Here is an 11569-nt window from a genome sequence, read left to right as displayed (position 1 = left end):
AATAATGGGAGTGTTTTCATAACACCAGAATAAGTGTATTTATATTAACCCTTGTGTGGTGTTCGGGTTTGTGGGACCCGTTTTCATTTATTAAAAGAAAAATTATGCAATTAATTAATTTTTCAAACTGACTTCGGCTCATTTTCTGTGAAGAAAATATATCAGAATACATATTTAATGACCACACCCCCCCTACACATTTCTATTACATGTAAGATGTCCGGGTCCACTGGACCCGGGGCTAATAGAAGTGTGGAAATTGATGTTCTGTGTCACACACACGGGAGGAGAAGGACAGAGTGTAGGTACACAGAACATCGGAGGGTCAAATGTGCGAGAAAATGAGAGCAGACAGTGTTGACAAACATTGTTGCAATGTGACCTAATAAAGGTAAAGGGCAAATATTAACCATATATTGTTTATACTGCTGGTACTTGGGATAAGGTAAACATCTGTTCAGTATTTTAACAAAAGTGTTTGATTGTGAGGCATTAAAAGCCACAAAATGCAACGGGTCCATCAGACCCACAAACACTGGCTGAGTAACAACAATATGAACATTACACAAGGGTTAAATGAATCACGTTAATGTACAATGTAGGACATTAGCTCTCAGTAGAAGCAGTGTGTGGCCCTGAAAAGGACCTTTGTGTTGTTGGTTGTAACAGCAGGTTTACTTGGAGCTGGTGTACTTGGTCACAGCCTTTGTTCCCTCAGACACAGCGTGCTTGGCCAGCTCACCGGGCAGCAGCAGGCGGACGGCGGTCTGGATCTCCCTGGAGGTGATGGTGGAGCGCTTGTTGTAGTGAGCCAGACGGGAGGACTCACCGGCGATGCGCTCAAAGATGTCGCTCACAAAGGAGTTCATGATGCCCATAGCCTTGGAGGAAATGCCGGTATCAGGGTGGACCTGCTTCAGCACCTTGTACACGTAGATGGCGTAGCTCTCCTTCCTGGTCTTTCTCTTCTTCTTGCCGGTCTTGGTGACCTTAGACACGGCTTTCTTGGAGCCTTTCTTGGGCGCTTTCACTGTATCGGGCATTGTTGCTCTGACTCGGTTTATCGACCGCGGTGAACTTCTGACTGTCGGAGAGGTTTATATCCATGAGCCTGATGCTAATGTCACTGCGCTGTTGCTCGCACACGATTGGCTACAGTGTTGTTGTCGTCACGAAGCTCCGCCCCACACAGTCAGTAATTATGGTGATTGAAAATAAAAAGTTAACTGATAATAAAAACACAAATTCACATACAAAACTCAGGTTTTACGTTGCTCTCAATGTACAAACACAGAATAAACAATTAAACAGAACAACAAGCTCAACAAAAAAGACATAAACTACTATGTACAGTTATACATATAAATATATAAACAAACAAAAACAATAATATTAGTAGACAGTAAACAATAGTGCAGAGTCCAATGTTTATTTATTTATTTATTTATTTATTTTTTAAAGAAACTGAATTTCAACAATGGAAATATAAATAATAAATAGTTTTATAGATGTTAGAGTCGGAGGGTTATTGTACAAGGATTGGAACAGGTTGTGTCCAGGTGAGATGGATCTGCAGTGATGTTTCCTGACTCTGGACAGGTACAGGTCCTGAATGGAGGGCAGGTTGGCGCCAATGATCCACAGGTTTGATCGTATTAAGCTCCAGGTTGTTCTGACCACACCAGAGGATCAGCTGTTCAACCTCCCGTCTATATGCAGACTCATCACCGTCCTGGAGGAGGCCGATGACTGACAGACGGGTCTCTGGAGGTGCAGTCATTGGTATAAAGGGAGAAGAGCAGTGGGGCGAGCACACAGCCCTGGGGGACGCCAGTGCTAATTGTCTGCGTGCTGGATGTGTTGTTTCCCAACCTCACCAGCTGCCTCCTGTCAGTGACTGCAGGGGGTCCAGAAAGGGGCCCTGTAATGTCCTTCAGGTGGACTAACACCAGGTTTGTTATTTTTTTTTGTGGGGGGGGTTTTTTGGGGGGGGGGGGGGGGGGGGGGGGGGGGGGGTGGGTGGTTTTGGGGGGGGGGGGGGGGGGGCTTTTTTTTTTTATAAAAAATTTTGGGGGGGGGGTCCTGTAGCTTTGACCTCCTTTGTCAGGGTGTTTCTGGTCTGGTTGTACAGGACTCTGTCCCCCCTGTAAACCTCCTCCATGGTCTGACAAAGCTGCCTGAGTTCTGCTGTAAACTGGTTTGTGGTTGTTTGTGCAGAAAGTCCCAATAACTAATGTAAGATGTTACAGTGTCAGTGAGCCCGTCGGTCTGTGGCTGTAGCCTCAAAAACACGGAGCAGGTCTGTAGTTCAGCTTTGACTCGTTGGTCCATCTTCTCTCAGTCTCCACCCCAGGATTTAGGATTTAAGTTTCAGTCTGTAGGTCAGGATGAGAAGAACCAGACAATAATCACAGTCCATAAAAAGTGCTCCACAAATGAATGAAGACATTTTCATACTGTTAATAAAACACAAATATTATTATCTCTCTTTATTGTAACTAAAGACTGTCGGGCCATTGTTGTGTCCTCATCATTAACAGCCTCCTTACACACATTATAGTTCACAGTATGTTTATTCACTGACAAGACAACAGCAGAGACACATTACAGACATTTCTACTCTTTGATGAAACACAAATGGAAACAACATGTAAGAGAGAAACTGATCATTTATTGGTATCAATCATATCGAAGCTGGAATCGGTCTTCAAAAACTAAAATGTATCTAAGTGTCGATATTTTGGGATTGATCCAAGTAACCCGAAAAGTGTTTAACACTAACATACAACAGATTTTTAAGTGTGCAGAATAATTTATAAAACTGCAGTAAGATCATATAAGAACATTATGTATTCAAATATTCATATTAATGACAATGTCAAAGTCAATTCAAACATTTGTATCCACTCATTCAGTGAGGAGGGTTAAAATAAAGGTGATTTCAGTCATCACAGGATGGAAATAATGCTGACAGACTTTAAGAACAATATTATTCACAGATTTACAGCTGACCACAATGAACAGTTTATATCTTAAAACTATTCCCATTGAATCAATATAGAAAATATATTGAGATTATGTTTATGTATTTCCTGTAAAGAGTAGCTCCATTATATAAAAATATACTATGTAACAATCAATACTATAATAAATAATTGAAGGTGATCAGAGGCAGACACTCTGTAGTTTGTATTGAAGAACTAAACATCGGCTCTAAATGGGGCCTTACATGTTGTTGGTTTCATGGCCAACGTAGTTTCTCCTGAACAGAAATTAAATCAGTGATACATGTGCTTAAATAGATAAACAGGGTAATAGATTGAGTTTTAACAAAAAGTCACATTGTGACTTATCAAAGTAGGAAAAGTATTTAAGAAATCATCAGGTTGTCCTGGATAAAGGAGGTACTGCAGTAGTTAGACTATTGTATCATTTAGTCAAATAAGATATTAATAATTAGAAATATTACATTTTTTCACCCACTTCTGCCTACATTTTATCTTATAGACATAATTAAAATAAAACTGAGCACATTTAGTCATCCTGGTTTTTGAGGTCAAGTATCAAACTATAATAATAATCAATAATAATAATAATAATAATAATAATAAAAAAAGGGATGAGAGGAAGAGGGTCTTTAGTCTGCAGTGAGGTGGCTCTTAAAAGAGCCGTTGTGTTTTGTGGAGCAGCAGCAGACAGTTTAAGCTCTCTCTCCGCGGATACGACGGGCCAGCTGGATGTCTTTGGGCATGATGGTGACCCTCTTGGCGTGGATGGCGCACAGGTTGGTGTCCTCAAACAGGCCGACCAGGTAAGCCTCACTGGCCTCCTGCAGAGCCATGACAGCGGAGCTCTGGAAGCGCAGGTCGGTCTTGAAGTCCTGAGCGATTTCTCGGACCAGGCGCTGGAAGGGCAGCTTGCGGATCAGCAGCTCGGTGGATTTCTGGTACCGACGGATCTCTCTCAGAGCCACGGTACCGGGCCTGTAACGGTGAGGCTTCTTCACGCCGCCGGTGGCCGGGGCGCTCTTACGGGCAGCCTTGGTAGCCAGCTGCTTCCTGGGGGCTTTGCCTCCGGTGGATTTACGAGCGGTCTGCTTGGTTCTCGCCATCGTTTCTTCTTGTGGTTGTTGTTGTTCCTGTGAACGGGACCAAAGTGAAGTAAAGAGAGGAGACCCGCTGCTCTTAAACTGTGGGACCGGCTGTCAGACGGTGACGCTGCTCCACAGCTCCGGCTCCGGATTGGTTAGGGGCTCCTCTTGGAGCTCAGCGCCGCCCGGAGGAGCGGCCCCCGCCCCAACCTCGGCCGCTCATTGGCGGAGAAAGGCGTTCAAAATGTCCGCCAAAACCCGGAGCGGCCGCCCTCCGACGGCAGCCTGTTTTCTGGTTGGTCTCTCGGGAAGCCCCCGCACGCTCCGCGGACATATAAAGGAGGGTTTTATGTGTCGGAGTCACACTTTGTTTTGAGCGTCGACTGTAAAAGCATCGAAAATGAGCGGACGAGGCAAAACCGGCGGAAAAGCCCGAGCTAAGGCAAAGACCCGCTCCTCCCGGGCCGGGCTCCAGTTCCCGGTCGGCCGTGTTCACAGGCTGCTGCGCAAAGGCAACTATGCGGAGCGTGTGGGTGCCGGCGCCCCCGTCTACCTGGCGGCTGTGCTGGAGTACCTGACCGCTGAGATCCTGGAGTTGGCTGGAAACGCTGCCCGCGACAACAAGAAGACCCGGATCATCCCCCGTCACCTGCAGCTGGCTGTCCGCAACGACGAGGAGCTCAACAAGCTCCTGGGCGGAGTGACCATCGCTCAGGGCGGCGTGCTGCCCAACATCCAGGCTGTTCTGCTGCCCAAGAAGACCGAGAAGCCCGCCAAGTCCAAGTGAACCTGCTGCCCGCTGGAAAACACACATAAAGGCTCTTTTAAGAGCCACAAACTCTCCTCAAACAGCAACGTTTCTAATGGCTCTGATTACACTCATTAATTAACTAGTTTATTTATTTTATTAGACTCTTGTGAAGAGAGAAAGTGAAGATTTGTTTTCTCCTTTATATTCTGATATTGTTGTCCTACAACAATCAATATACAATAAATCCTCATAAAACAACAAAACTATTTAATTGAGTCATGTTAGATATTTATTTTTTCCCCTATATTTTATTTACTTGTTCTGACATTAGTCTTTACTATCCAGTGTTGACAGATGACCTGTATAATATAATATTAGGCCAGAAATATCCAGATCAGGTTACAGTGTAACAACAAAAAAAAACTTCTGTTTCAATGTAACAAAGTTAAACATCAGATGTGTTAAAATAATAACCTATATAAAACAAATACATTCTAATATTTTCTTGTTTATCAACTTTATTAAATTTGACTCATTACACATATTAGGCTACATAAACATTTTAACCCTAAAATGCATCAGTGAACATTTATAAAGTGCGTACATTCAGAGAGTCTGAGGGAGTTTTAATGTCTATAAAGTTCTGTATTATAAATCCAGATTGTTCCATGGGAGGCTCTGACTTTTGTCCAGGGGTTTCCTTCTCCAGAGTTGAGTAGATATTTGTTTAGTTACAGTCTTACTGTCTATAATAGTCTGGTATATGATCATAGCAGATCTTGTTTTCCACAGTTTAAAACAAGCGATGCTCATTATAAGCTGTAATAGTTCAATGTGGTCAGATGGTTTGTTTCTGTTAATGGTTACAAACATCACAGACTTCCAACAGGGATCATAGTTTAGTCCAAACTCTTTCAATCTGTGGCTGACTTCCTGAGCTCTGTAACAATCCTTTAAAAGATGCTGTTGTATCTCATCATCATTGGACATTTCTTTGTTGTTACATAACAACTCCAAGACACAACAGCTCTAATATTTTCATACAATCACTATACAAGAAAAATCCTCAAATATAAAAGTGAAAAATATAAATTAGCTGACTGGCTCTCCTCAGATATTTGTTTTCTATAATACATTACGATACATTTTACCTTTTATATGTCTTAATCAGTGTTGACAGACAGCCTCAGATCAGGTTACATTGTAACAATAATAGAAAACCTCCTAACATCTGGAGATAATAACAACAACAGTAACAATAATAACCAGGACCTTGCTCTTTAAGGTGAGTGTGGGTGGCTCTTAAAAGAGCCTTTAGTCGGACACAATCAGACTGCTGACAGCTCACTTCTTCTTGGGTGCTGCCTTCTTGGCTTTGGGCTTTGCAGCCTTCTTTGCGGGGGCTTTCTTGGCTGCAGGAGCTTTCTTCACCACCTTCTTGGGGCTCTTGGTGGGCTCTTGGTGGCCTTCTTGGGGCTCTTGGTGGCCTTCTTGGGGCTCTTGGCCACGGCTTTCTTGGCTGCCGCCGCCGCCGCCGCGGGTTTCTTGGCCTTCTTCGGGGACTTCTTAGCGGCTGCGGGCTTCTTGGCGGCCGCTGCTTTGGGCTTTTTGGCCGCTGCTGCTTTGCCTTTCTTGGCTCCTGCTCCTGCTGCTGCTGCTGCTGCTGCGGGCTTCTTGGCTTTAGGAGCGGAGGCTTTCTTGACTGCTGCTGCCGGCTTCTTCTTCTTGGCTGCGGGCTCGGCCGTCTTCTTGCTCATCTTGAAGGATCCGGAGGCCCCGGTCCCCTTGGTCTGGACCAGAGTCCCTTTGGCCACCAGGCCCTTGATGGCGGTCTTGACGCGGGCCTTGTTCTTCTCCACATCGTAGCCTCCGGCAGCCAGAGCCTTCTTGAGGGCGGCCGCAGACACGCCGCTGCGCTCCTTGGATGCGGCCACAGTTTTCAGGATGAGCTCGCTGACGCTGGGGCCGGCCTTCTTCGGTTTGGAAACCTTCTTCTTGGCTGCTTTAGCCGGGGCGGCGGCGGCGGCGGCGGCGGCGGGAGCTGGAGCTACTTCTGCCATTGTCAACTTAATGTTGTCTTCCTGCTCGGCGCGATACGACAGTGACACTGAGTGTTGGAGAGTCCGGAGCAGGAGGCTGCCCTTAAACACACCATGAGGACCGTGGAGACTCAACCCGGCCCCTGCCTCCTGATGCCGGCTCACTTGTGTTTTCTCCTCATCGATAAAACGCTCCAAACTCAATGTGGGACAAGTGCTGGAGGCTGACGGTGAAGGGAGCCGATAGCGGACTTGTGTCTCTTCATATTCAGCTCTTGTAGAGCTCTGATGCTCTCTGCATTTTCTTTGGGGAGCCTCCAAACCTCACATATTCACCGTCCTGAGCGGCGCTGCTCACTCATTTCTCTCCGGAAATCATTTCAAATGCATCGCAGCTCCGTCAAAACACGTTTTCCAGTCGCTCCACATGTTTGTTCACACACTCAAAGTAAAAACAATCCTCTGCTGATGATCACTTTGGGATAAAATCAACTTATTCTGCTCGCAGCAAACACACACTGATGATGGCTGAGACTCACGGTCACACACTTCACATCAGAGCTGATCATCGTTAACATTTCTGCTGCTGAGGACTTTGATTAGAAATAAACTGTTAGTATAGTAATGCTCCTTACTTCTAACTGTGTCAGATGTTTTCGTTACTGGGAGCAGCAGAGTAAAATAATAATCATTTACATTTAAAAACAGAACATGGTTGAGTGGATTTTAAGAGGCACTGAGAGGAAAATGTATACTTTCCATTATTTTGTAAAAAAACATCTTCCCTTTGTTACACTGACCTGCAACAGAAGATAAATAATAAAAGTGTGTATATATCAATAAATATGTTTATGGTAGCAGGAATGTGACCTCAGTGCACACAAACACTGGACAGCTCTTAATGACTACAAACTGCTGGAGGCATCACAGCTTCATGTCAGCGGAGACAGACAAGAAGGAAAAACAAATATTTTGTGGTGGTGGAAACAGAAACTGGATCAGACATCTTGTGCCTCACTTTAGTTAATATAAGATGATCAGATGTTCCTTTATTGATTCCCCTGTAGGGGAAAGACAGATTTGTTACAGCAGAACAGGAGAATGTTGTGCAAAGTAGAGAAAGAATTTGCAATATGGTTAGCAAAAGTATTTTAAACTGTGTATAACTGTACATGTGCAATGTTTCAAGGTATTTGTGCAAAAAACAGTCTCAATCATTGATAGTGTATATATAATAAGTGGAGGTCGGAGGTACTGGGTGCTAGATCAGTCTGATGGCTGAACGTGCTCCTGAGCGTCCTCAGCTCATCTTAGAAATGACGAGAGCGGTTGTCCATTGTCTTTCATCCTCCTTTCATCTTCCACAGGGTCCAGATCCATCTCCACCGCCCAGCTGATGCCTCCTCAGCTCACAGTAAAGAAGAACATCTGTAGTTCAGTGAGCACGGTGAAGGACCTGAGCCTCCTCAGGAAGAACAGCCTGCTCTTTCTCCTGTAGACAGCCTCAGTGTCCGTCCAGTCCAGTTTATTGTTTATTAGGAACTTGTCCACCGTCTCTCCCCTCAGAGTGACCGGGGGAGGGAGACCTCTGGTTGTGCTGGAAGTCGACCACCAGCTGCTTGTTTCTTGTTTTTGTTGAGCTGTAGCTGGTTTCTGTCGCACAGAGCTCGTTTTCTCACAGCAGCAGAATTAATGTTTCACACCTTCATCACATAATTAAAATATATTAAACGATCAGTGATTGACTGAGGTATCCTCTGAGACCAAGAACAGGTCACTCTGCTGTTTAAATTATAATCTGAGACACAAAGAGCAGAGGGAGGTTTCATAAAGGCTCATTAAAGCAGCGTTCACTGTTGTCAATCAGCCACAAAACAAACTGAACCAGGTTTATGAAGCTGGTTTGGATCCAATGTGAGAGGAATAAGTCTTTAAAAGACAGAGCTGAAATATAAAGTGCTGATCACATCAAAAGAAATAGACACATGAATTTGTTTAATTTGAACCAGACTATTAAAGATGTGCGAACTGCCTACTTTTCTGACCAGATTGTTAGCAATAAACATAACCCAATATTTTTGTTTAGTCCTATCTTCTCCTACTATTCATTCCTCCTCTCCTGCTGACTGAACAATTCCTGTCTTTTTTTATTGGCAAGATCAATGGTCTGTGACACAGTTCAGCCAATTCTTGAAAAAACACTCTCAATCCAGACCAGTTAGAAAGCTATAGACCTATCTCCAAACTTCCCTTTCTCTCTAAAATCCTTGAAAAGATTGTTGCAAACCAGCTCATGAAGCTGGTAGAGGGTCATTGAATCTTTGACAAATTCCAATCTGGTTTTGCCAAAAACATAGCACCGAGACAGCATTACTGAGAGTGTCTAATGACATCCTTATGCATGCTGACAAAGGTAAAAGCTCCATCCTTATTCTTCTCATTATCTGACTGCAGCCTTTGATACCATCGATCATACCATTTTACTTGATAGATTACAGAACTGGGTTGGCATTTCTGGTACAGCCTTAAACTGGTTTAATTCCTTTTTGACTAATAGAGTCTTTAAAGTCTGCATAAAGAATGATGTGTCCACCTTTGCTCCCCTGCTATGTGGTGTCCCTCAGGGGTTGATTCTTGGTCCAGTTCTGTTCTCCCTGTACATGCTTCCTCTGGGTCATTTGTTCAGCCGCTTCGTAGACATGTCATACCACGGTTGTGCCGATGATCTACTTCTCTGCGAAACCCAATAACCTGAATCCTTTCTCTACGAGTGCTTAGCTGCTACCAAAGACTGGATCTTGTATTGTGAAGAATTAGCTCTGTAACAGGACATATACGATTAAACAACTTTGACGCATCATTTTTTTCATACAAGTCAATAAAATCATTAAACCAAAGTTCTCAGTTGGATCGTGTTACTTTGTTTATTAGCATCCATTTGGTGAAATAAATGTTTAAATAACGTCAAATTTGCTATCTGCAACTTAATGTATTGTTAATAAATAGCTGGACCCGAAAGCACGTTAACTGAAGAATGTTACTGATATGTAGAATTAACATAATGTGACCTGCAACTGAGTCATACAAATTTTGTAGCATCCAGTTGAGATTATACATAAATGATACAGATTAATACTTTAGTTAGCTCTCGTGGATTAGACACCTTGTAGGTTCACTTCCCTCATTATAATTTATGTGCATTTAACACTTGATTATCTGTGTTTTAACTAAAATTAGTGGATTACTCACAAGAATGCAGCCTTTATAATAGACACCCATCAGATGCAACAACCACTTTGAAACATAGTAAACCAAAGTTTTCTCACTATAAATCAGGACTGTGTCTCTTTGAGAGAGTGTGTGCGGCCCTTAAAAGGACCTTTGGTTCAGTGGATCAATAACAGGTTTAACCTCCGAAGCCGTACAGAGTGCGTCCCTGCCTCTTCAGAGCATAAACCACATCCATGGCGGTCACGGTCTTTCTCTTGGCGTGCTCGGTGTAGGTGACGGCATCACGGATCACATTCTCCAGGAAGACCTTCAACACACCGCGGGTCTCCTCGTAGATCAGACCGGAGATACGCTTCACTCCACCGCGGCGAGCCAGACGGCGGATAGCGGGCTTGGTGATTCCCTGGATGTTATCACGGAGGACTTTACGGTGCCGCTTAGCGCCTCCTTTACCGAGTCCTTTACCTCCCTTTCCTCTTCCGCTCATTTTAACGTATCAAGTGTTTGATATGAATGTTTCTCTCTCTCCGCTGTCCCACTACTTAACTCCTGACTGAGGACGTGAGTGAACACAGCCACGTTCTTCTTCTCTGGCTTTTAATGAGGTTGATGATGAACTCTTTGGTGCTTTAGCGCCACCTACTGAACAACTACAGGAACCACAGACAACAGGTCTCCTGTTACTCTTCTTAGAAAAGTGGAAACTTTTATTCTCAGTAAAAGAAAATTGTACTTCAGTACATCATGATGTCACTATATGCAGATAGTTCAGTAGAGATTTATGTTGGTTGCTCTTGGTTGTACTTTCTGTCTTTATTTATATTATCAATTAATTAATTTAGATTTATTGATCTTGTAATTAATCATAAAGTAGGGAAATACTGATGTGATTTCATATTAAACAAAATATATGAAACCAAAACAAGTGATCAGCAGACTTTACTGAGTCACTATTTCATATTAGTCTCTAGACTTTATTGTTAATGATGTATTAAATCAGATGTTATTAGTTAACTCATTATTATTATTATGTTTTATAAAAGAGACTAAACTGTCTGTAGGTGGCGCTCTACTGTAAACAGTCCTCTTATTCTTCCTGTCAGAGGTGTTGAACTGACACCAACAGAGCAGGTAGCTGCTGTCTCTGTCCAGGGTGCTGAACCAGCTGCTGAGCTCTGTGGAGCAGTCGTCTAACTATGGTTGGATACCTTTAGTGTGCATCCAATGAGCCAAATTGTATTCATGTGTGATGATGTTCTTAGCAGCCATTTTATTAAGGTGAGAGCATTTTTTAAGATTTGACCTCACTGTATAAATTGTGACCTATTGTGACCTCTAGGATAATCACAGCCTCATGAGACCGAGGGCACTCAGAGAACGGATGAGTTTCCTCACTATACTGACACCACTGAATCATATAGTGTATATAGTAGTATATAGTTGTACACAGACGGTGGG

At 43.5% G+C, this 11569-nt stretch overlaps 5 protein-coding genes across 5 annotated transcripts in view; 1 reads left to right on the top strand and 4 right to left on the bottom strand.

The window, feature by feature from the left end:
- Positions 1–6942, bottom strand: part of LOC127355170 (histone H1-like) — a 73164-nt gene extending 66222 nt beyond the window's left edge. The window contains 2 exon segments of the mRNA XM_051385684.1: positions 6127–6302; positions 6305–6942. Of these exon segments, the coding sequence (XP_051241644.1) occupies positions 6186–6302; positions 6305–6901 (714 nt within the window). The 5' untranslated portion in view covers positions 6902–6942 and the 3' untranslated portion in view covers positions 6127–6185.
- On the bottom strand, positions 467–1061 carry LOC127355181 (histone H2B 3-like). Its single transcript, XM_051385699.1, has one exon. It carries the CDS (start codon positions 1041–1043, stop codon positions 675–677), a length of 369 nt encoding a protein of 122 aa, XP_051241659.1. The 5' UTR covers positions 1044–1061; the 3' UTR covers positions 467–674.
- On the bottom strand, positions 3625–4286 carry LOC127355175 (histone H3). Its single transcript, XM_051385692.1, has one exon. It carries the CDS (start codon positions 4109–4111, stop codon positions 3701–3703), a length of 411 nt encoding a protein of 136 aa, XP_051241652.1. The 5' UTR covers positions 4112–4286; the 3' UTR covers positions 3625–3700.
- LOC127355176 (histone H2A) lies at positions 4428–5324 on the top strand. Its single transcript, XM_051385694.1, has one exon. The coding sequence runs from the start codon at positions 4491–4493 to the stop codon at positions 4875–4877; it is 387 nt and encodes a 128-aa protein (XP_051241654.1). The 5' UTR covers positions 4428–4490; the 3' UTR covers positions 4878–5324.
- A 2836-nt stretch (positions 6943–9778) lies between the features above and the next one.
- LOC127355183 (histone H4) lies at positions 9779–10679 on the bottom strand. The gene has a single exon (XM_051385702.1). The coding sequence runs from the start codon at positions 10596–10598 to the stop codon at positions 10287–10289; it is 312 nt and encodes a 103-aa protein (XP_051241662.1). The 5' UTR covers positions 10599–10679; the 3' UTR covers positions 9779–10286.
- Between the last annotated feature and the right edge of the window lie 890 nt (positions 10680–11569).

Source organism: Dicentrarchus labrax, unplaced genomic scaffold (assembly GCF_905237075.1).
Source record: "Dicentrarchus labrax unplaced genomic scaffold, dlabrax2021, whole genome shotgun sequence".
NCBI lineage: Eukaryota > Metazoa > Chordata > Actinopteri > Moronidae > Dicentrarchus > Dicentrarchus labrax.
This window is presented reverse-complemented; position numbering and strand designations above follow the sequence as displayed.

Excerpts from the sequence above, each read along its gene's own strand:
- LOC127355181 (XM_051385699.1), bottom strand. The coding sequence starts at position 1,043 with ATGCCCGATACAGTGAAAGCGCCCAAGAAAGGCTCCAAGAAAGCCGTG.
- LOC127355175 (XM_051385692.1), bottom strand. The coding sequence starts at position 4,111 with ATGGCGAGAACCAAGCAGACCGCTCGTAAATCCACCGGAGGCAAAGCC.
- LOC127355176 (XM_051385694.1), top strand. The coding sequence starts at position 4,491 with ATGAGCGGACGAGGCAAAACCGGCGGAAAAGCCCGAGCTAAGGCAAAG.
- LOC127355183 (XM_051385702.1), bottom strand. The coding sequence starts at position 10,598 with ATGAGCGGAAGAGGAAAGGGAGGTAAAGGACTCGGTAAAGGAGGCGCT.